Source organism: Cetorhinus maximus, chromosome 21 (assembly GCF_964194155.1).
Source record: "Cetorhinus maximus chromosome 21, sCetMax3.hap1.1, whole genome shotgun sequence".
In the NCBI taxonomy this organism is placed as follows: Eukaryota; Metazoa; Chordata; class Chondrichthyes; order Lamniformes; family Cetorhinidae; genus Cetorhinus; species Cetorhinus maximus.
This window is the reverse complement of record NC_135899.1, coordinates 82,089,139-82,114,234: the sequence shown is the minus strand read 5'-3', so window position 1 is coordinate 82,114,234 and position 25,096 is coordinate 82,089,139. Positions and strand designations below refer to the sequence as shown.

The 25,096-nt window shown below is 38.4% G+C and overlaps 1 protein-coding gene across 13 annotated transcripts in view; it reads left to right on the top strand.

The window, feature by feature from the left end:
- The window catches only part of LOC144696068 (KH domain-containing RNA-binding protein QKI-like), a 99,479-nt gene extending 75,061 nt beyond the window's left edge, over positions 1–24,418 (top strand). For 2 of the 13 annotated variants that reach the window (XM_078567289.1, XM_078567293.1), the window contains exons 5-9: positions 9,533–9,620; positions 12,998–13,300; positions 18,887–18,961; positions 20,792–20,904; positions 21,710–24,418. In XM_078567289.1, the coding sequence (XP_078423415.1) occupies positions 9,533–9,620; positions 12,998–13,300; positions 18,887–18,961; positions 20,792–20,904; positions 21,710–21,733 (603 nt within the window). In that variant the 3' untranslated portion in view covers positions 21,734–24,418. Of the gene's footprint in view, positions 1–9,532; positions 9,621–12,997; positions 13,301–16,237; positions 16,594–18,886; positions 18,962–20,791; positions 20,907–21,375; positions 21,551–21,695 lie in introns of those variants that run through there. The other 11 variants (XM_078567298.1, XM_078567299.1, XM_078567295.1 and 8 more) reach the window with 10 other exon arrangements.
- Positions 24,419–25,096: the final 678 nt, after the last annotated feature.

The window sequence follows — 25,096 nt, the reverse complement described above, 5'->3', positions numbered from 1 at the left end:
AGACTAGTCAGCCAACTGCCTAACATAGTCATAATCATAGAATCATACCTTTAACCGTTCACTCCCCTCCACTGCCAGAACTCTGGTGCAGTGTGTGCCACATAGAAATACTGCAGCAACTCGTCAAGGCTTATTCAGTGGCACATTCAAAACCTGTGATCTCTATCGCCTCATGCAGCACCACCACCTGCAAATTTCCCTCAAAGTTGCACACTGTCCTGACTTGGAAATATATTGCCATATATTAATCATGGATAACAATCCTAGAACTGCCTTTCTGACAGCACTGGCTGTACTCCACCCGATCTCTAAAGCACCAAACCAATTGTGCCCCAGCTGCTGCACTGGCCAAGATAGCACTCACAGTATAGCCCAAGAATCAAAATTGAAGCCTTGATGAATAAATCTTTTTTTTAAATTTGTTTTGGGAATCTGGGCACCATTGGCAAGACCAGCATTTATTGCCTGTCACCTATTGCCCCTTTAAGGTGGAAGTGAGCCACCTTCTTGAAGTGCTGCAAGCCCATGTGGTGAAGGTGCTGAGTGCAATTCGGTAGGGAGTTCCCAGAGTTTGACCCAGACATTGAATAAATTTACCAAAGCATTGAAACTCACTTAATCTTTTTAATAAGTTGATTTGGAAATTGACTGAAGATTTGGTTTGAATTCCAACCAAGGATCAGACTTTGGGTAATGTCAGAAGTTTTTCACTGCTGGATAATGACTGCTGAATTTTGGATTCCAAAAGGCTTGCAACCTTATTATCCTTGGCCTCAGATTGTTCAAGCAGCCACTAAAGTCCATAATTTGAGTTTCATGTTTTAAAATCTGATGATGCAACTTGTACTATTGCAAATAAAATTATCACTAAGCCTTTTTGCACAATGCTTAAACATTAGTGGACAGAAGCTAAAAGATTCAAATTTTAAATCTGTTGATGTTTTTAGTTGTAATTTTCCAAAGCTCTATAAATGACAGCCAAAGGAGACCACCTTTCAAAACCCAATGATGAATTGATAGCCTGAGCTTTCCTTGATGACCCACCTCTTATAAACTATTCCAAAAGCAGTAATAAAGATATGCACTTTGAAGAAACTAGGATGGAGATTGATCTCCACTTTTTTTAACCATAAAAAATTGATTCTCCATCCTTGTCACCTGTGTTAGGCTAAATGGGGCAATCTAATGTATCATTGTAGTGAGATGCATACCAGATTTAATTAGCGATTTCATTGCTTCCTTCATTCAACCTCGATGCACAAATAGGAAGTTCTCATTCTCTCCACGTGCGAGGTATCAGCTGTGGCTCAGTTCATAGCACCCTCGCCTTTGAATCAGAGGGTTGTGGGTTCATGTCCCACTCCCGGAAACCAAGAACTGTGATTGTACTCGAAAGAGTTGCAATCTGTGGCTGCTGATAACTCGAAAGAGTTTCTCTCCACGTGCAATGAGGGCATTCGTCCATTCTAAAAAGAGACCAAGAACACTGGTGAATGTGCCTGGTAAGCACTGCATGTTATGTTTGCCAGGCTACTCTATCCAAAGTATTGTTAGTAGCCTTAGTGTGAAGGGGAAAAGTTGCACCCAGGTTGAGGTGTGTATAGAATGCAGTACCTACCTGACTTTTTTTAAATTTGTGTATATAATCCCAGCACTAGTTGTCACCTGCATTTTTCATCTATATGCTGCCCCTCGGTGACATCATGCAAAGGCACAGCATTAGTTTTCACACGTGCACTGATGCCCAGCTCCACCTCACCGCACCTCTCTTGACCTCTCCACTGTCGCTAAAATTATCATACTGCTTATGCGACATCCTGTAATTGATGAGTGGAAATTTCCTCCAGCTCAATATTGGGAAGACTGAAGCCTTTGTTTTCAGTCCCCATTCCAAACTTCGTTCCTTAGCTACCAACTCCATCCCTTGCCCTGGCAACAATCTGAGACTAAGCCAATCTGTCCACAACCTTGGTGTCACATTTTCTCCTGAGATGAGTTTCCGACCTTATTTTTGTGCCATCACTTAGACCTATTTGTAGCATGGCTCAGCTTCCCCCTTGTCTCAGCTCATCGGCTAAAATCCTCAACTAATTCTTTGCTACCTCCTAGATTTGGCTGTTGCGACGCACTCCTGGTTGGCCTCCCACATTCAACCCTTCAAACTCGTCATCCAAAACTGTTGCCCATGTCTGTCTTTTACAGCAAGGCCTGTTCCCTGTCATCCCTGTGCTCTGACCTAGGTTGGCTTCTGGCCAAACAACATGATTTTTAAACTTCCCAACCTTGTTTTCACATCTCTCCATGACCTTGCCCCTCCCTCTCTTTCTGTAATCTCCTCCAGCCCCTCAATCCTCTGAGATATCTGCACACTAATTCTGGTGTCCTGTGTATCCTTGATTTTAACTGCACCTCCATTTGTGGCTGTGTCTTCGGTTGCCTCGGCCCCAAGCTCTAGAATACTCTTCCTATACCCCTGCCTCTCTGTCTTGCTTTCCTCCTTTAAGACACTCCTTAAGGCCTACCTCTTTGGCCAAGCTTTTGAGGTCATCTAACCTATGTCACCTTCTGTGTTACAGTGCCATATTTATAATGTCCCTGTGAACTGCCTTTGGGCCTTTGTTACATTAAAGGCACTACATAAATATATGTAAATTGTTTCTAACCTGGAATGAAGGAAGTTCACTAGTGTTCAAATTAGAATTGTTTTATTCACGCATAACTCCAGTTTGCTTTGGTTTTAATTTTGGGCTGAGCATTGAGTTCTACCTTAATATTAGTTCAAATAAAGGCATATTCTAATCAATTTGATTCTGGGCAACCCTGTTTCAAATCTGAATTTGGTGCCCTGTTTCTTCCTGTGTGTATCCATTTTTGTTATTTTGCATCAAGCTTTCTCCTGAAACAGAATCAAAAAAATCTCTAACTTGTGGAATTTCTCCACAATTGTCTTTTAGGCTTTAAGAATACGCAATTTTGATTTTTTTTTTTAAAAGTAACTGCTTAAGAAATAATCCTTTCCCAATTCATATACGTCATTTCTGGTTAATAATAAGTACATTTAAATACATTTGTAATATCTGCAAGGCAGTTTTTCCAAAGATGATCCCTTTATATAATACTTTATATAATTACTAAAGTTCAAGTTTAGAAACTTTCCATGTGCTTTTAGTGACAGACTATTAACTTTTTCATCATTAGATTTGTGCATACAATTTCTAAACTGCATACAGCATTACTTAAAACTGATGTATTAATCCCAGAGAAGTCATCAGACATGGCTTCAGTGAGTTAGTGTTTCTTAGAATTTTGAGCTGTTTGCTTTAAAACTACCAGGAAAATAGCTGTTTGGCATCATTTTGTTCATGTTTCCATTTTGTTCAAATTGGAGCCAGTTTTCAGTGAACAGTTCATGTTAATTTCCCAACCAGTATTATACTTGATCTTTTTCAGTTGACCCACACAGCTTGAAAGTCAGACTTGATTCCTGCTCCAAACTGTGCCTGAAGAGCTGCACCCTGAGTAAGAATTGACAGTTTTGGGGAGAGGGGAAGAGAAACTGGTTGAATGCCAGAGATGCAAAGTTGTATATAGCCTGGAAAAATCTGGCGTTTGACTGGTTCTTCCTCGTATTGAAGGATTGATCACCTTAAGGCCTGGAGTATTGAACTATGCCACATAATTGGATCTGGAGGAGCTTTCTTGCAATAAAAACTAATTTTCAAGATGCACAGTACTGAATATACCAATAGACTGGTTCAGATTACTTTGAAACTTAATTGTTGTAGCAAAATTAATGTACAGTTTGACCTAGATATTGCAGAAGAATCCTGGAATCAAATTGAGTGCTGACTGAATTACTTGCGGCTATTCTGATTTGATGAGGGGTTTTGAGACTTGTACCTGGGAGAACTAAAAATAAATAGTACAATGTGGTTCTTTAATCCCCAGTTACAAAGCAATTGTACCTTAATGCACAGTTCAGAGAGAGGTTGTAACAAAACTAATAAAATATAAAACAGCCTTTCTTCCCACTGACTCTGCCTGTCGTTTTAGGCTCAAAACTCATTGTCACCTTTGACCTTGAACTGATTAGAGATATTATCAACGATGGCCCCAATCTTCCAAGCAGCAGCACCGATCGTCTGGTGGCTGCTGCTGCTGCTGCTCATAAATTCCCTGACTCGATGCTGCTGTGCACTTCTGGGGTCTTCTGAGCCCAGCTTTCCCAGGAATGCACAGTCATCCATTTGGGAACTCGTGGAATGGAGTCGGGTTGGAAGGGGTGATCAGGGTGGGTCAGTTTTGGAATTATCCAGATTGTCCGAAGTTTTTGACTCTTTACCCTTGACTTGGAGACATTCGTGGAAGATCCTGGGAAGCAGGAGAATTGTCTAACAGAAGTTGAAACTTCTGGGCTGTTCTCATTTGGGTTTGTGTGTCAGGACTTCCACAGGGTTCTGACACGCATCTTTGGACATGTGTCAGGTGTCTGACGATTTGGAGACTGGAAGATTTGGCCCTCCCTTAGTATTACAATTATTTGGATTTTATGTGAATTTTGTATCCTCATTTGAAATGAGCCCAAGATAAAAAATTGACTTCACCTAAACCTATGCTTCTTTCTCCTTTAAGATGCTCCTTAAAAGCTGCCTCCCTGACTAAACTTAATATTTCATTGAGGCTTGATGTCAAATTTTGTCTAAATGTTCCTTTAAAATGCCTTAGGATGTTTTACTGTGTTACATGAGCGAAATAAATGCAAGTTGTTGCACCTGCAGTAGTACACTCTCAACCACTTGATTCAGTAAGTGAACAGTGTGCTTAGAAGGCCATTGCCTTGGTCACAGGTTGTGCACTTAGTCAATTTTAACAGACGGCAGTAATTGCCCATACATCCGCCTCAGTATATTTGAGAAAAGGAATATGTTGTGCCGCAGTTTTGCCTGTTTGCAAGGTGAGATTATAATTAGGCTGCTTCATCTCTTACCCCATCTGTTTCCCATCTCTCCTCTTTCCCAGCTCCTCTTCTCCTCTTCCTCCTTTACTTCCTTTCCCTCTTTGATCTTTCTCTACCTCTTGTCCACCTCCCCCAAACAGGCCTCCGTTCATAAACTCTCTCGAACTTGGAAGCTGGTACCAGTGAGAGTTGTGTTTTCAGGAGATAAGGAATAAATGGAAGTGGTAACTTTTGCTAAGTGCGCTAGTGTTCCAGTTCAAGTTTGTGCTGGTCACTGAAAGGTGGAGAGGAGGAAGTAAGTTTAGCACTTGTGGATGGTGGTGGTAGTTTTGGTTGTAAATTGCTTTGAATGTTTGTCTGTAACACAAGCAAACTAAATTTGTAAGCTTTTACAGAAATACTGTAGACCTGATCCTTGTTTATGTCTGGTGTAAAGGTCCCACAATAATTCACACAGGCTTTTAACCTAAAATTTTTCTCTTAACCTTGTTGACCTGATCTGACTCATTGCACTAAAGTTCTAAAATAACAGACTTATGGTCAATTAGGGTAGAGGTCTGCTACCACAACCTAATAGTCAACGAAATAACCTGTTTGAACACCTAGCTTCAGAATGCCATGAAAAATTGTCCTAATTGAATAATTGAGGTTAAGATGTGTAAATGATCCATGAATTGTAATGGGCAGAGTAATTTTAGATATTTATTTCAGCCAGTATGAAGAAATGCTCCCATTGTTGCATAAACAATTTGCAGTGCACTTAAATGTTGGCTTTTTGCATCCTTAACTGAAAACAAGGGAGTAGAAATACATTAATTAGCTTTATTAGTCCAAATATTTTAGTACTACATTGAGACTTCCACATTCTGCACGAGGCAGAACAGAAATGGGGTTAGAGGAGTAATAGAATTTTCAAATTTTTCTTTCTATGCTTCATGGGATATGATATACACATTTTGGAAGTAGTGGCGAGGGGAGATCTTCTGGTTAGGTGTTTGCAAATCTGTGCTGATTTTCGGGGAATTGGTTGTTTGTGCCCATGGGATGTGAGCGTTGATACAAGGCAGCATTCATTGCCCTTGAAGTTTCTGGTAAGCTGCCTTTTGAGCCACTGCAGGCCATGTTGTATAACCTACAGTGTTAGGGAAGGAGTTCAAGGACTTTGACCTAGTGACAGTGAAGGAGTGACAATATAGTTCCAAGTGAGGATGGTGTGTGACTTGGAGAGAGAAATTGCAGGTGGTGGTGGTTCCATACACCTGCTGCCTTCCTCCTAGGTTGTGCTGGTTGTGGGTTGGTAGGTGCTGTCAAAGGAACCTGGGTATGTTGCTGCAATGCATATTGTAGAGATCTGACCAGCTAATGATCTGATCTTTATAGTCTTTATGGCTTAGCTACTTGCACTTAGACAAATTGTAAGATTTAAAACTTGGGCCCCAGGCTTGTGGGTTTGCTGCCAGGGATGAGGGACTTCAGTTATATGGAGAGCCTGGAGATTTTTTTCTTTAGAACAGAAAAGGATAAGAGAATATTTGCTAGAGATGCTCCAAATTGCGGACTATTTTAGTATAGTAAATGAGAAAACTGTTTCATGTGGCAGAAGGGTTAGTAATTGGAGGACACGTTTAAGGTAAATGGCAAAAAATTAGAGGCGACATGAAGTTTGTTTTAACAGAATAAGCTGTGGTTTGGCATGCACTGTCTGAAAGGGTGGTGGAAATAGATTCAATAGTGACATTTAAAATGGAATTGGATAAATACAGAGGCCTAGGGAGAAAGATGAAGGGAGTGGGATTAACTGGCAAGCTCGAGCAAAGAGGCCTGATGAAGGCTAGAATGGCCTCCATCAGTACTGTCATTTCTATGGCTTTCTGAATTGCATCTTCCTTTAGTGGCCTTACCTGACATCAGTTAAGCAGACTTGGAGCCTTCTAATCTCTCTAACCCGGTGTTGTGTAACTCTTAATAGCTTGTCCATTTAGAAACCTGTTCTACATTACTAATACGATGTCTTATATGAATGTATAATATGTGGGCTCAACACAATTTAAGTGTCCTGGGTACTCACTGATCATGTTACTTTTCCCATGAGCTCTTGAGAATTTTTAATTTTGCTGTCGTTGGTTGAACCAGCAAGTAAAACTGCCCTGTACCATTTGGATGATATGGCTGACTTCACTGCCACACATCCTGTGAATGTTCAACAATGACTTGGAGTATTAAGGCGGGCTTAGTGTGTCTTTATGGGAGAACACACCAGATGTTTTGGTTGGAACAGCTGTTATATTTTATCCATCTGTTGTCTTAATCTGCTCTATTTGAGGATTGGATAGTGTTAACTGTGTTGAATGTGCATGAGAAAATGCACATTGCAAATGTTGACTGTAGTTTCCACAATATATATATTGTAAAGCTAGGATCTGCATTTATGTGCATGTATGCTTATGTAGTCCTTTGGAACCAAGGATGCATTTTGTGAATGGATTGCATAATCCAGAACAAAATATTGATGAAACCAAGCACCAACAACATCCTTCTTGTTAACATCTTCTAAAATGAGGGGGCTGAAATGCACTGGCTATTGATTTAGTTCTAGTAAGTTTGCCAATTACTTTTCCTTTTTGGAGGGGAGGGGGGTGGGTAGAGGTGAGTGCTTGCTTTGTAGAAAATCTGTCCATCACTTCCAGTTTACAGCACAGCTGCCACAAGTTAGCAAAAATGCAGTATAGAGGCTGAATGGCATCTTATTTCCCCTGGAGTCTATTTAACTTTATAACCTGCAAATTTATCAGGTAGTGTAAAGCAGTGCCACTTGTCTATGCACAGCATCTGAACCGTGGATTTTCTTTCGAAGATTAGCCAGCCTTGTCTCCAGGCAGAAGCAGCAGTAATTCATCTCTGACTGCCACCATAGCCTGGATAAGAACATGCTGCATATGTGAGATCATCTGTGACATGCAGGCAAACCTGATTTTATTTTAAGATGATGGATCTCCTGAATGCATCAGAGAATGGGAAGGAGAATTTGGGCCCTTGGGATTATACTCAAGGCTGAGGTAGTTAGGTTTTTGATCAACAAGGGAGTCGAGAGTTATGTGGGCAGACAGGTAGGTGGAGTTGAGGCCACAATCCGATCAGCCATGATCATGGCGGAACAGGCTTGAGGGGCCAAATGGCCACTTGTGCTCCTAATTCCTGTGTTCTTGTAGAGCAGGTGACAAGCTCCAACTTTTGGCTGTTGGATTTTTCCTATTTCCAAGTTACTGTCTACAAGTTATAATTCAATCAACATTATAAACTTTAACATTACTTGTATGGCTTAAAATCAACAAACCTAACTACTTAACAATGCAGTGGGCCAATGAAGTATAATTTCCCTCCCCTGACCATCAGCATTGTGTCTTTTTCACAGCTGCAATCGAGCAATGGGGTGATGGTCTAATAGCACTCAAAGTCAGATGGTTACTTGTCAGCTTTTGGTTATCTTCTGGGAGCAGATCATACAGGAAAGGGCTTAGGGAAGCATTCAAGTCTTGGTTTGTACATTTTTTATCCTGAAGCGTTAGCCAAACACTTTCAGTTCAGGCCACTGGGAGGTAAATAAATTCAAGCTTGAGTCCTGAACTTGTAATTGCATTTACATCTTGTTTCACTTCACCTGTTTGCCCTCTCTGGAAGCCCAACCTAACTGCTACCTGTGTTCCTCTATCTCTAAAGAGCTAGCACCACCTCCCTCCCCAGTGCAGTATGGTTTCACTTGTTTTTTTTTTATTCTACTGACTATAGAAATTTTCAAGGACCATACAAAGCATTTTTAAAAACCACTTTCCCCAATGGGAGCAGTTAACATTTCACTCTTACTGCCTCTGAAGGAAGATTGGCGAGGGCGACAGTGGAAGAAAAAAGCAAACATTTCTTAAGAATTGCAAACATTTGGAAGTATTCACAGAAACTTAGAGCCTTTTTTTTTAAAAAAAAGTCATTTACCCCTACAGGTGATGGGCAAATCTAATATAAAAATGCAAGTGTGTATATAGGTTTTGCTGTCCAGGGTCTGACCCATGTTGACTTTGTCCTTTCTACTTACTTTCGCACCCTCCCAGTGTTCTTTGTAATGTAACTATTGAGGGCTTTGCATTGGTTTATGCAAAATAAGTGAAGTTTCCTGATGTAGTTTAATTTTACATTCACAGTTAGATCAGCTGCTTTTTGCATAACTTTCTCTCTTCTTCCTCCAATCCATCTGGATTCTTTTGAGCCTCTTAACTGGAAGTAGGAAATATTGTTGAAAATTTATCCCTTGAAATGTGTGTTCCCCTCCCGCTGCCTTATAATACTGCTGAATTCATTTTGGTGACCAACTTTTTACAACCAACCCTGGATACATTTGAGTTCCAAGATCCTAGTTTAGAATAAGACGAGATTTCTGATGCTGTTTCTTGCCAATCACTAACACACATTACCATCAAATCCATGATTGTTATGTTACTTGATTAGAAACTGCACCAAGAATGACTCATTTGTATAATTAACTGACTCCATTTGTATAATTAACAATGGTTGTTCTTATTGCAGGCAGAGGGTGAAGACAATTTGAAGAAGATGCAACTGATGGAATTAGCTATTCTTAATGGTACCTACAGAGATGCCAATATCAAAGCACGTAAGGGAACTGCATTTTATTTGAGTGTAATTGTTTTTATTTAATATAATGCACTTAATAGCTTGGGATACTAAACGATGCAGTGAGTTAGTGTTTTCATCTGTCAACATCAAGAAATTGCATTTATAATAGCACCTTTTATGGTAAAATGCTTCGTAACAGGGATAGTAAAACAGATGCCCAAAAGCTTGACCAAAGGTTCTAAGGAGCATCTTGGAGGAGGAGGTAGAGATAAAGAGGCGAATAGGTTTAGGGAAGGAAATCCAAAGCTTGAGGTCCGCACAACTGAAATGGGTGATTAAAATCAGATGCTCAAGGAGCCAGATTTGGAGGATTGTAGGGCCAAAGGAGGTTACAAAGATGGGGAGGGCTCAGGTGATGGAGGGATTTGAAAACCAGGATGAAAATTTTAGAAACTAAGATAAAAGCAAAATACTGCGAATGCTGGAAATCTAGAACAAAAACAAAAATACCTGGAAAAAACTCAGCAGGCCTGACAGCATCTGCAGAGAGGGATACAGTTGACGTTTCGAGTCCGTATGACCCTTCATCTAGAAATGAGATGAAATATAAGCTGATAGAAGGGGATGGGACAGGAGAGCTCGATAGGGGGCCAGTGATAGGTGGAGGCCAAGAAGAGACTGCCAAAGATGTCATAGACAAAAGGACAAAGGGGTGTTGACGGTGGTGATATTATCTAAAGGATGTGCTAATAGGGGACATTAAGGGAAGCAAGCTAGTGGCAGATGGCCCTAATGAGGGTAGGGTGGGGGGAAGGGATCGAAATGGGCTAAAAGGTGGAGATGAAACAATAGATTGAAATACATTTAAAAATAGGAGGGAAAAGAAAAAATGTATAGTTGTAAAAAAAATGATAAATTATTGGAAAAAGGGGAATTGAAAGGGGTTGGGGATGGAGGAGAGAGTTCATGATCTGAAATTGTTGAACTCAATATTAAGTCCGGAAGACTGTAATAAAGGCATGGATGAGGATTTCGGGAGCTGAAGCAAGAGTGGTGTGGGGGGAATGGGTAGGCTAAGTCATGGTGTAACTGTGATCGGAAGCACATCATGTGAACGGTCTGATTTTTTTCCTCTCCGTTCGAGAGGGTTGGAGTCATTGACTGGATACAAATCTAGACTGATGGGAAAGAGGGTTTCCTCTTGGGTAAGAGTAATGAACTAAGTAGACAATCCCTGCAGTTCACATCTGGGTTCAAGTCCTGATGGGATAACTACCTATACCTTGAGAACCCTTTACTGTGCATGTAACTAGTCAACAGCTCTCACCTTGGCCACATCACCTTGTCTGAGAACTCAGACAGTAAATGTCGACATGCTGCAAGTAGTGCTGGAAAATGGAATACCTTCACATTTCAGGCACTTGGAATGTTTGTGAACCATTGCTAGCTGTCTTAAACTTGTAACTTTTTTTCAAACACTTGTGATGGAGAAGCTAGTCATAAACTCAATGCTTTCAGGAGAAAAGGTGGGGAGTGGTGGGTATGACAGAGCTTCTGTAGCTATATAAATAGTGCATCCATTTTAAAATTAGAAGCTATTCTTTAAACTATTGCTGACGGTCTTCTAATGAAAAAGATTAAATCTGAACTTGGCATCTTAAAACTTTTCATGTAGTTTAAATAAGAATGCTGATTTGTAAAGTGAGTTGTTGATATATAAAAATATTTAATTATAGGATGGCAACAGACTGGTTTGTTTAAAATTGCATGACTCCATAAATTCTGAAACTTTCTAATTAAGAACCAAAGGAAATGATCACTGCATGATTTAGACTATTAAGGGTTTTGAACTTTAGCGTGCATTTGATAGATGTTGCTTAACTTAATTAGGAGAGACCAGTTTTTGTCGGCACCCTAAATGTTTAATTTGTTTTAATCAGCTTTGTTTTCAGTTTAATCTTTGAACCGTGAAGGGATAGATTAGAATTTGCTTTTGTGAGTGGAGTATTGTCTGAATTCATTTTTTACCCACTTCTACGATGTTACCTTTTCTTGCCTTAAATAATCAGTTTTCTGAGCAACAAATTCATGGGTTTTTCTTTCAAAATATTCACTTGCATGATTGGTGTACAAAAGTATGTAGCTATGCATATTGAATACATGGATGAGGTGATGCCAATTGATACATTTTTTGGACCATACAAACATTTGGCTGACACTTCTAGAATATTCTAAAATATAGTCTATGTTGTGATTGCCACTTTTAGGGATGATTACAGAATTAATTCTAACTTGTATTTAAGTGATGGGAATTAGTTTTATTACTTGGTTCTACCTGCCCCAGCCTGCACTGGTGATATGTGGCAGCAGTATTTTGTCATACAAGTTCACTGGTTACACAATCTTATACCAAAGCCAAATACTGCAGATGCTGTAAATCTGAAATAAAAGCAGAAAATGTTGAAAATATTCAAATGGAGAGAAAAATAAAGGCCAGTCATTGACCTGAAATGGTCAACCCTGTTTCTCTCAGGGAGAACCCTGTTTCTCTCTCTACAGATGCTACCTGACCTGAGTATTTCCAGCATTTTCTGATTATATTTCAGCATTGTTCTTGTGATATACTGAATTTCTGTTGAGAAACTTGGCTATAAACAAGTGGCATCACCTTGCATGTACGCAACATAACTGCATTTTTGGTGAAATTTTGTACAAATTTTGCACCCATTTGAATGCAGCTGAAAATAAGAATTCAGTACTGTCAAATATAGAAATGCCAGTGCCACTGTCTGTACCTGAGAATAATTGAGGCATGTAGCTATGTTTATTCATTTTACAGTTCATCTGAGATCCGTGGCTAATGTAACATTTGAAATTCGAAATAAGGGAATTGATTCAGCAAAAGAAATCCATTTTAAGAATTAAGATTGAAGGGTTGTATTGAGCCGTGATGCACGTTTATGCTTTTGATTGAAAAATCTGAAGGAAAGTTACACATTGCTTTCATTCTCCATTTCAGAATGTGTAGGGATTGTTTTTGAACAGATGCTATTTTAGGAATGAAAAGCAAGGGGGTTAGGTACATAACATGACTCCACTTGATCTCGGATGACTGATGTTAAATGTTGCTCATCATATGGCTTATTTAAACTACAGATTTATGTTTACTCTGTGGTGAAATTTGCTATCTATATCACTTTAGTTTGCACTGTCTGTTTCCTTAAAATTTTGCTTGATGAATATTGGTAATGGAAAATCAGCTTGCAATGGGGCTGCTTGTGTGGGTACATGTGATCATTGCATGGACTAATTTCCTGTTTTCCTTCCCTATCATACTTTTTCTTTAATTCTTTCCCTCCTGTTTCCTGCTCACCATCCTTTTCCCCTCCTCTCAATCCCTGTTGCTTACTGCAGCTACCCTTGCCTTTTCTCTTGCAGCAACGTCACAGGGTCCACGACTGATAACTGGACCAGCTGCACCCATGCTTCCACCAGCTGCCTTGCGTGCCTCTACGCCAGCTGGTCCTGCCATAATGAATATAATTAGGCCAATTCAGACAACTGCAGTTATGCCTAATGGAACCCCTCATCCGACTGCCTTAGTACCATCTTCGCCAGAAGCTGGTATAATCTATACAACACCCTACGAGTACCCATATGCTCTGGCACCTGCTGCATCTCTACTGGAATATCCAATGGAGCCAAGTGGGGTTCTAGGTAAGCAAAATCAGAAATCAAGATTAAGTGTTAGCATTGAGAAACTTGATGTTTATTTTTCAGATAATTTAATATGCCTTAGATCTTAAATATTTTTGTTCTAAGTTATAAAATTGTAGAGCTGTTTGTCCCCTTTTTAAGGATTGCAGTACCTTTTACACTGTGCAAGCAGGTTCATGTAGCCAGATGAAAATGAAAATTATTTGCATTGAATCAAAAAAAAATCACTGAATTTGTCCATTGTCACTTAACTATCATCTTGAATCTAAGCACTTTCACTCTGATTAATACCACTTCATTTATTTAGTGAATGCAAATTGCCAAAGCCTCATTTGTTGAGCTTGAGGTGATTGGCCTGACAATTAAGTCTGTAGAGGGCACTCCTCGGTAATGTGCAGCATTGTTTGCCTCTCCAAGTGCATAAGGGGTTTGTACGAAGGCCGTTGAGCAGAGGGTTCCAGTTATGATGTGCATTGTTGCATTCAATTGAGTGTCAACAAGATGTGTGTTTGTGTGATGACCTTTGCCAGACAGGTGCACAGTATTCTGGGCCTCAGCACTTGCCCTATCATTCTTGGCAGTAAAGTGTTGTGCCAGCAGTACCCCATGTAGATCCAGGAAATTTGATTAGTAGGTTGTTTCTGGCTTTGACCTTTGCTGTTTTCTTCAGATGTTCCTACATAGGGCTCTGTCCTTCTAGAGTCACCGCCAAGTATGTTGGGTTGAGATCGTGCTTCAGTCACTGGCCATCCATATAGATATACAATTCTTTTTTGGCATGGTGGAGTGGAACACACTGAATTTCTCTAAAGCCATATCCAGTGTGAGTCGCTATGTATCACAATGGATCAGCATTCATGTTTCCAGCGCTCCACTCTTTCTCCCCCACCCCCTTCGGTCAGTACCCAAGTGCACTGGAGAAGCTAATGATCCTACCAATAGATTGAATTCCAGGAAAAAACTAAAGGACTCCAAAAGAGGCCCCTGGTGGAATCTCAGTCCCCCTCCCAATACCGCCAGTCTCAAAAGTGCCCTGGCTTTATGGCAAAAGGGCATGTTCTCCAAATCCTAAAAGTCAATGTTGAGGGCCTGTTGGCTGCCAAGCGAAAGCTCACTTAGTAGTAGTTCTACTCTCTAACATATTGCTTTACTTGTCAGTTAAAATTAACTGACCTTTTAATTGGTTATTCATCAATCACTTCTGACTCCACATTCAGTGTTGGGTGGAATAAAGATTAAACCAGATTATGAATAGAAATTAATGCAACAAATTTAAAACCAATATGTTGGAGAGAACTTCCCATTAACTACGAGGCAATGTAATAGATACGAGTTATTCATAGTGGTGGGCGCCACACTGGAAGAGGAAGCTAATCAATGATATGCTTCATTGAACAGTGTCCTTTCCTTTTTTAATAAAAGCTTCTTTAAAAAATATCTGAATATGCATACTATAAAATATTAGTTATTTTTCTGTGCTTGGACAAATTGCCCTGTAAAAAATTAGTTCATTTGGGCTATAATAGCGACGTGAAATTTAAAGAGAAAATTAAGATAGGCTTTTAATGGTTTGCAGCGTGTAGGTGTGAAAATGACAGTCTTGGCTATGAAATTGGGGAAATGATTGCAGGCTATAGTCCTGAAAAAATTGATGGAGCAAAGAAAAATATGCAACTTTTGAAATTTCATTTTTGTTTATTCATGGGATGTGGGCATCACTGGCAAGGCCAGCATTTACTGCCAATTCCTATACAACTGAGAGGCTTCCCAGCCTATTTCAGAGGGCAGCCAAAAGTCAACCACGTTGCTGTGGTTCTGAATTCACACATTGGCCAGACCGGCTAAGAACAGCAGATTTCCTTTCTTAAAGGACATCAGTGAACCAGATTGGCTTTAATAGAAATCCTGTAGTTTCACGGTTACCCTTACTGATCGCTTTAATTTTAGATTTTATTTAATTTCAGTTGAATTTCCCAACTGCAGTGGTGGGATTTAAACTCTTCTCTCCAGATTATTAAACCTCTAGATTGTCAGTTCAGTGACATAACCCACTATGCTATCATACCCATAATACCAACTCAGTATGAAAACATTTTATTTGCTCATGTTGTGAATTTGGATATTTGAAAACCTTGGTGAGAAAATGGGCGTTTGCCATTACAGCTACCGTTATTAAAGACATTCTTACCTTGCACATTTTCTAGCTATGTGCATCCTGTTGCATAGTAAAGTGAGAACACAATTTTAAAATTCTGATCTAACTTTAGTTTGCAATAACAAGTTGGATAAATTTCAGTGTTAAATTATTCACCCCCCCCCCCACTTCATAGGGACAGGAGTAGGTCATTTAGTTTCTCAAGCCTGCCCTGCCACTCAATTAGATAGATCCTTCAACAACACCTTCCAGACCCGCAACCTGTACCACCTAGAAGGACAAGGCGGCAGATGCATGTGAATAACACCACCTGCAAGTTTCCCTCCAAGTCTCACACTATCCTGACTTTGAGCTACATCACCATTCCTTCACTGTCGTTTGGTCAAATCCTGGAACTCCCTCCCTAGTAGCACTGTTGGTGTTCCTACAACGCCTGGACTGCAGCAGTTCAAGGCGGCAGCCTCACCACCACCACCTCAAGGGCAATTGGGGATGGACAGTAAATGCTGACCTAGCCAGCGGTGCCCTAATCCCATGAATGAATAATTTAAAATTGCCCAGCTTTCCTAGATTAACAAAACATCAAGAGTATAGCCAGACTGTTTGAACATGGGTAGAGGGGTTTGCAAGGGGGTAAAAAGCTTAATCACAATAGAAAATTCATAACTGTTCCTTGTATGATCTTTAAGACAAACCAATGGATATGTTGTGCAATGTCAATTTTGGAGTTCTTCCAAATTAAAATGCTTAACTGTCTTATCTTGCTGATTGTTTGTTCTTAGGTATGACTTTTCCAACAAAAGGCTAAGAATGCATGGGACATGTGTCTGAATCCTCAGGAAAAATAACTTCCTCAGAAGAAGTGAAGAGCCTGACCAAGCACATTGAAACACGAGCAGTATAGCCATGCTTATTTTGGGTACAGGGTGTTCAGTATTTGGCAGGCTTTACCACATCATACAATATATCCTAAGACTTAAGGACACGGTCAGTGGTTTAAAGTACCTAAAGCACTTTTTTTTTTGAGACAAGTGTTCCCTTGTAGCGATGTTGAAAAGTGGATACACTGAAGACCTGATTGGAAGAATGCCATATCACATACCCTATCAGACTACTTGGAGCAGCAAGGAGATGATATGTACGGTGATAAATCAAAAAGTACCAGAATTAAAGGGGTTTGTTATCAGCTTTCCCACAAAGAATATTAGATTTCAAGAGTGATAAATAATTTAGAATATTTTTTTAATCTACATCAGAATGGAAAATTGCAAGAAATATATCAGGAACTGGGTGATGCAATGGATTAGAACACTGTTTGTTCTTGTCTGTTGTCTGGGTTTAAATCCAACCCAATTTGAAATAGCAAAAGTCTCTATTTTATATCTCGATGCCTTTAAGTGTGCACAATTTCTGTCTAATTTTCCAGTGGATCGCGATCCACCATGTAAAAGTGCTGATAATTCGGGAATAAATGGGCAAAGACGAGGATTTTATGTTTGGTTTAAGATACAATGAGTCAGTTTAGAGGGAATTCTGAACTGCATCTAGATTGTTCTCTGTTTGACCCATGTGAATAAGGCATTACCTATTTTAAAAAGATGCAGCTTCTGTGATTTGAAGGTCAGATGAAAATGAATATTGGAATCCTAGATGGTCCCAAGATTTTTTGATCTACCAAACCTTTATTTTTTTTTCTCTGAAGTAGTGGATTGGTGCTTTAATCTCAGTAAGAGCATTAATCTGTAAGCATTGATAAATTAACCCATAACCTGCTAACTGAAGAGAAATTATCATTTGTAAACAAATGCTGTGGCTAGGGCTTTAAGGGTTAATCATTACAATGGAACCTCTTGTCTTTGTGCCTGTGAATTGGATCCAGATTGGGTGAAGCTTTAAAAAAAACTGCTTTAATTAATGTCTTGAAGAAAATTCCGCTGCAAAATCTGGAAATCCTGATCCTGACCTCCTTTCCTGCTGGTACCATAAAACAGCAAGTGTTGTTTGAGTTAGTCAAGTGTGTTTCTTTCATTATCTGTGATGGAGCAAGAGGTATTGAAATCTGATCTTTGTAGCACACATGCACACTAACCACTGATCAACCCTTGTAACACACTGACACTTGCCAAACTGGCACTCATGATCCAAATCTGCAGTGTTTCAATCTCTGCTTGGTGCAAGGCTCATTTATTTTTGTACTCTTTATTTTTACTAACTGCTTATCAATGAATGCTGATGGGTTTTTACTGTGGTTCCAGATCTCTCTTCTGCACTAAGTTTTATATGTGTAAACTGATGCCCATAGTTTTTCTTGAACATTTACTGGTGCTAACTTAATTAACAACATAGCACAAGAGTATAATTAAGTAGATAACTTATTTGTGTGGTGCTGTTTATCTAACATCACAAAACTTGTAACAAGGCCCACCTTAATCTATAGGTTTCCCAAAGGATAGAGAGTTCATTCTACATTGTTGAAATTGGTAAAGACCTATGTTTAGAAGGATTACCCTTTCAAGTTATGCAGAATCTTTCCTTATTAAATACTGGCTATATTTATCTGTTATATGTGGATCATTCATACCAGAATAACAGGCATTTTAGTGAGCTTACATATTGCAATGCTATAAAGGAGCAAAGCTATTGTCTGAATGTAACTTTTTTTTTCTTCCTTTGTCCTCTGGGGTTTGGTAAGGACTTTCCTTGATGCTATTGAAACAAATTCTTTAATTATTTCATTTGACTACAGGGTGCATTTTTAATCACAGTTTATAATATGGCCCAATCAACTTGTGTCCGGTTTTAGGATTTTGAATTTTAGAAAAAATTGAATTGAAGGAAAGAAGTTCAGAGCTCAAGTGTGGATAGTTAGGAAATTACTGATTCTAGAGTAGGTGGCATTATAAAACTGTCCATAAACAATTGCAACTAAAAGTGGATAAAATGCACTCTTGCAGATTTTTCAGTCAGCTTTTACATGCTGGAATAGTCCAAATGGCTAACAATGAAAATGAGGCTGCATTTGAGTAATTTATTTGGATAAAAAGATGATGCAACAAATAATGCAGACCATCTTTGGGGTGTTTGCATTTTGACAGCAAGCAACTTCTATCCCTAAATGCTTAATGAGTTGTACTGCTTTTGGCCAGATTGATCAGATGTACATGAGACTGTAAACACTTGCCTGATATGTAGCTCCTATTTGCAATATCCATTGAAATGAGACCCTTTTACAGCCCCAGCGCACAGTACTAAGAGATAAGCAGTTAGTAAAGCAATGTTGTCTGGCAAGACTACCTAAATTTTCTTTTGCATAACTTTTCAAGTCATTGTGCTGTTATTATTGAAATGTGTACTACTTCACCAATTTTTGAGTTCCTTTTTTTTAAGAAAAATATTCTAACTCTTTTTTGGACTTGTTGCAATTTAACTAGGTGCGATGGCAACTAAAGTTCGGAGGCATGATTCGCGTGTCCATCCTTACCAAAGGGTTGTGACCGCAGACAGAGGTTAGTTTAGTTTTGTAGCCAAAATGGCATTTACTTTGATCAGTATTAAAACCGTGACTTTCGAGAGCAGGAAGTACTTGGTTAAATGGATCGGGAGCATGAAATGACCAACTGTAACACCAAAACTGTTTTATTCCAGTTAGCAATAAAGAACACTACAAATTTAAAAACAAAATTCTTTACATTCCTGAATGATACAATGCAAGCAGTAAATAATGAGAAGTCAGGAAAATGAAAATCTGTTTTGCTTGCACTGAATATAGTAAACCATTTTATATAAATCCATCCTCCATCTGTGACTTCGCAAAAAAGTTAATCATATTAAAAGTATATATATTTGTGTAAGGTAGGATTAGTTGCTGAGATTTTGGGGTTTTTTTTAATAAGGGGAGCTCAAAATTATGAAGCTACTAAAATGTCCACATTTCCTTATTAATCATTTATCTAATAAATGCTTCAAACAACCTAGATCAATTTTTTTCTTAACATTTGCAAGGCAATATGAATCAGATAACTAGGAGCATTTTATAATGGCTGGTTCCAAATTGGTTAGTTGCATTTAAGTTTAGGACAGTAGTGAGGGCTTGTAAACAATAATTTATATTTGAAATATTTTATTGAAGTAAGTTTTTAACTAGCAAGAAAGCCTTTTATTGACTAATTGCTCCTTCAGTGTTTATAGTTTAAGGTTAGTGGTTAGGGTAGTAGTAGTTCTTGCAGCTGGAATCATTCTTTAGAAATAACTGCCTATATGGAAGAAATTCAACCCTCTTATATGAATTGGAAATGTGTTTACAGTTAACCTTGGTACCTGAGTATTTACTGTAGGTGTGCTGCATATATTCAAGGGTTATGCCTACTCTGGTAAAACTGTTCAAATTTGCACTGAGTTTGTATTTCTTTTTTTTTGTTATCTGCAAAAAATGTTTTCTCCTGATTTAGTCTTAATAAAATATTGGTTGTCTAGCTTTCCTGTGTTGGAATTTTTACCCTGGCAACTACTGTTATTGGAATTTTAACTTTTTTTTTGTCCTGCAAGGTTTTGCTGTCCTGTGGAGTTTGTTTGTGATATTTAATAGTGCTTTTAATGTTCCATGTGAAAATAAAAGGCAACCTGCTCCAAGTAGCACTAGCTAGAAACCATACTCTTAAAAGTTTGTGTGCGTGCGGGAGAGGTGTTTAAACTATTGAATGTATATTTTGGTTCCGCATATTTTTCCACATCTGAAATGTGTTACTTGTATATATAATGTGCACCAGTATGTACCTGCAGAATTGTAGTCTCTTCTCTGCCTCCCCACTCTGGTTCCAAAATGTGGCTGCTTTATAAGAATTTAAGAGTTTGTGCAATGCTATAAACATTATCTGGTTTAATTGTACTCAATATTAGCTTTAAAGTCAATGCCATTTATATGTCTGAGCACTTTTGTAATATGAAGTGAAACTGCAAGCAGTTATTTGGAACTGATGCAGCATTTTTTGTACAAATTTTTTCTGCAAGTATTCATTTTCAGACTTGAAATGCCCATTTATAGTTGGCTCCTACCAATATTCTGTGAAGTAGCTGGTTAACAACATTGTATTTTTTTTTTACATGAAATGTGGCAGCAGTGCCTTTTAATGCTGTTTAATTTGGAAGTGAATCTTTGGGGGGCAAAATAGTTTTCAAAAGAATTAAAAGTAAACTTTCACATATGGTAAAAATAACTTTTGCCCTTGCGTTTTTTGCTGTTGTTAAATAATGTTTAATAGCAGTCAAACTCAACCATCTTTGGAAAAGCATTTTGAATTCTTTTGCTGTCTCTCTTCCCACAATTTTTTTTTTTATAGACCTTCAGGGCTGGATGAATCCAATGGTCCTGGGTCCTGGACCCTACAAAAATCTGGCAGGACCACAATTCAAATTGTACGAGACCAAAGGATCACCATCTCAACAGTACCCAGTATGTAAAGTTATAGGCTTCTAGTTATTAACCAGAAACGAACACGTTCATTAGAATTTTGATCTGAAGTACTGTTTTCTGCCACACGAAAGCTGTCACATGCTTGAGGAAGATTAAAGTTTAAACAGGATTCTATTGTCTGTGGAATAAGTACAAAAACTAAAGCACAGGTTGTTGAACATTTGGAACCCACAACTTGTGTGTCTCCGAGAAGAGGCAGTGGTTTTCGAGTCTCTTGATATTCCACTTGGGACCTTCCCAGCTATTTCTGATACTGGGAAAGAAGGATCTTGTGCCCTGGGCAAGGATGTGGCAGCAGTCCATTGTGAGTGGCAGGAGAAAGAACAATAGTGCAAGGTCAGAAGTAAATGTGGTATGATGTGTCTAAAACACACTATGGCCTAATTTAATGTGTATTTTGTCAATTTAAAATTTCCTTCTGTTTATGTATTTAATTACTTTGTATTTCAGAGAACTAGGACTGTAAGTAATGGACCACTGCTCTAAATTTTGTTTGATTTTGGGCAAATGTATCTTGTACAAAAATTCTTCCAGCCTTGAACCTTATGACTGCTACTAACCATTAATTAGTTTTAATGTATTCCTGTTACTTTTTTTTAGAAGTTTGACCATGTTTTCATACTCAAATCATGATACTTCTACTCATGATTGACTACGTTTCAGATCTGTCAATAAAAATAGTTTTTTTTAGTTATATGGTTAGTTTTCATGTCATCAGTCTTCACTAGCTGACACTAATATCTTTTTTCTATCTTTTTGTTTTCTTATGTTCCTAACTACCCAGCTGCCACAGGCAACTAACCCATGACCTTTGACCTCTGAACTCTTCACCCAATGATGACCTGACCATGCCTGCCTGCTGATCAGTTAACTGGTTATCGCCTATGCTTGCCTGTCTTCAATGCAGCGAGCTGAGGCACTGTCTGTTCGTCTCGTTACCTAACAACGTTTATAAAAACAAAGCTCCAGCCACGGCTTTTCTGGTTGGGTGAATGTGTGGTACCAGAACCTGCACTGAATAATACTAAAGCAATAAGTCCAGTTCATCCCTCACCACTGTTTCTCAGTGATCATCTCTTAAAGATTCTCCCTAAGAATGGTAAGAAAGGTCTCTAACAGCACTGGCAGGGGATTGAGCGCTGTACAGGCAGTTGCCACGGACAAATGTGATGGAGATCTGATGTAATTTATGTTGTAGTTACAAAGTCTTTGAACGCATTTATGATTCATTATGGATGAACCTTGGGTCAAGTATAATGGGGAAGAGTTCGACACTGACAGTACAAAATAAGATTGACCTCTACAATTAAGGACAAAGATTTGAAATATCTCATGTACAGTACCTTTTTTTGCCAAACATTTTTTAGGGCCACTTCTGCCTTTTTTGAATCACACCAGAATAAAGATGCTGTTTAGCATTGTAAGCCACTGAACAAAGTTTCTAGATTATTGAAGCTGTTGAGAAAAGCATAGTGAAAATAGATAAATTGTCAAAGTTAATGAATTCAACCAGTTAGATCAGTCAACAACGTTGAGTTATTTTCCCCTGTTTAGATTTTTATTTTGTAGCCTTAACAGCCTCCATCTTTTGCCAGATTGGTAAAATAATCTGCTGTCCTGTTTAATGACCAGTAGAGCTTCTGTTAAACCTTTCTCTGTTTTACCCAGAGTGTTGCGTTCAGATCTGTTCTAGATTTAAATTTGAGTCTCAATCTAAACCCAGACATCTGCCAGTACTACCAGCCCACACAGACAATCCAGTGTCAAAAATCTTCAAAATGTAGCTGCTGGGGGTCAGAATACTTTTTTCATTGTTAAAGTATCTAGCGTTTGCAATTACTATTGTGCGCTATAGATGAGAGCTGCCTGGCAGAGTTTTTCCCCAACTTATTTACTGTCTTTGTTTGCTTAGTTTGAGCTTCCTACATTTATCCAATGTATTAGTTTTATATTTTGAGTTCAGCTTGATTGTAAGTACAACCAATAACATTCTTACTGTTCACATATACCTTGACACTGAGGTGCATTCATAATGTGTCACGTTTCTGGATGCAAAAAAACTTTCTAATTCTCTCCGTAAATAGACACTTCTTTAAGAAGGATGTGAAAGCCATGCTTGCCTATTCTATTTGCTATATACATGTTATTAAAGTGTAGATAAGTACAGTGCATTTAAACAACAGAGGAAAACTAGATACTTTTACAGGGTGCTGGTGAAGAAATATATATTTTTGACAATTTAGCTTTTTATACTTACTTGCAGTAACAAAATACAAAAAAAATTTAAAAAAATAAAGTAATGGAAGTGATACTGGATGGTTGTAAACATAACTGAAGACCAAAACAGTGTATCTAGCGTTTTGCAGGGTTGTGGGTGAGAAAGGAGCATAAAGAAAGCAAAATAGTGCCTTATACCTGCCTGGTCAATTTGTAAGTGTCTAACATACATTGTTTGACTTAAGTCTGATGCATGCCAGTCCATCATTGGAGAGGAGGGAAGCAGTCTTTATTGGCAAAAAAAAGTATTTCAAAAAGATGATAGGACAGTGAGGACAGTTGTGTGAAGCTACTCAAAGTTAATGAGATTAGGCCTGTCTAAAGAATTCAGTTCATTGATTCTATGCAACAAGTGTGAAATAGTTTCTCAACTAGCTTGTATTTTGTGCCATTTGTGTCTTCCTAAGTTGTTTATACCTTTTTCTCATTGTGCCATTTTTTCATAAAGTTGTAGGCTTTTTTGAGTAAACAGTTTAAAAGTATGTTTTCTATTGGTCACTTACAAAATGAAGGCCGCCTTGGCTTAGTTTTGCCTAATTAATTAAAAAGCCAACAAACCAGCTATTATCACTAAACTACAATGCTGCAGTGTTTAACTTCAGAACAAAATGCATAAGAACAAATTTAAAACAATCTCCAATGTGTTTATTACTTGCTGCCCTTCAATGTTTTAATTATTTTTGTCAATTTGCATTGAGTTTATACAACTAATGTAAACTCTATTTTGTCAGTATTTTTTGTAACCAAAACATTGAAAGTTTTCTTGACAGTATTATGTATTCCCTCAATTACATTAAGGAGTATAGCTCAAAGACACTGCTGTTACGTGATGGTTGGTTGAATGAAAGCAATTACATATGCTGTGTACAATATTGAACATATTGCCTACACACATGTATAGTATTGTAATTACCACCATTGTTACAAGTTTATAATGTATTTTTCTATCTTCATTTTGTATGTATGTTATATACCATTTACAATTTTTTTTGTTCCCAATTTGAGGCCCCTGTGGTTTTGATAGCCAGAAACCATTGCAGATTCATCATAATCAATCTATCATTGGGAGTGTTGCCTTTTCTGACTTGTTAACTCATTATCAATTTAATAAGTTTCTTGTTAAAAATGTTTTTACATGCTTGCATTTTATTTCATGGTGTTTGCTGTTTCTATTAACCCTGGCATTTATTTTAATAAACGTTACAGTACAAATCTACTAACTGCTGAATAGTTTGTTTTTAACACTTGATGAACGGTCTGGTTCACTGGACTAACCTTTCGAAGAGTATGAATTGCTCTTGAATACACACACATGCACACAAAATAACACTTGCTGAAAATTGCTCCAAGTTATGTGCTACATCGTCTTGTGACTTACTTGCACTGCACAGTAAAATAAACGGCGGCATTTGGAATTGAGTAGAGCCTGGAGGGCGATGTGTACATTGCCCCTTCAGGGTCGGGAACAAAGTAACATTTCTTTTGAGATATCTGTCCAGTCTTGTCTATTGCCTACCAGCTAAAGCACCTTCTCTGTGTACTAATGTTGGACCTGGCCTCTGTGCTTTCTTCCTCCTTTTTAACTAATGCAGAAGGTATTTGTTCATAGAGGCACACAAGCAATGATTGTGGGGGGGGTGGGGGTGGAATAAGGAATCAAAGATGTATTTTGGGGTGGGGGAGGGCAGAAGAGTTGGAGGTGGTTGGGTAGTAAACTAGTCCTTGGACTACTGAGTCTGAAGTGTAATATGCTGTAAAATGGCCTGCTTCCCAGTGTTTTATATTATGTAAATTGAGAGGGAAAGAATAAACACTGAAGATCTAATAACAGTGCATTAACATTTAGGGAATCACAAAAAGCAGTCAGTCCATGCCTGCAAATTCACTTTAAGAT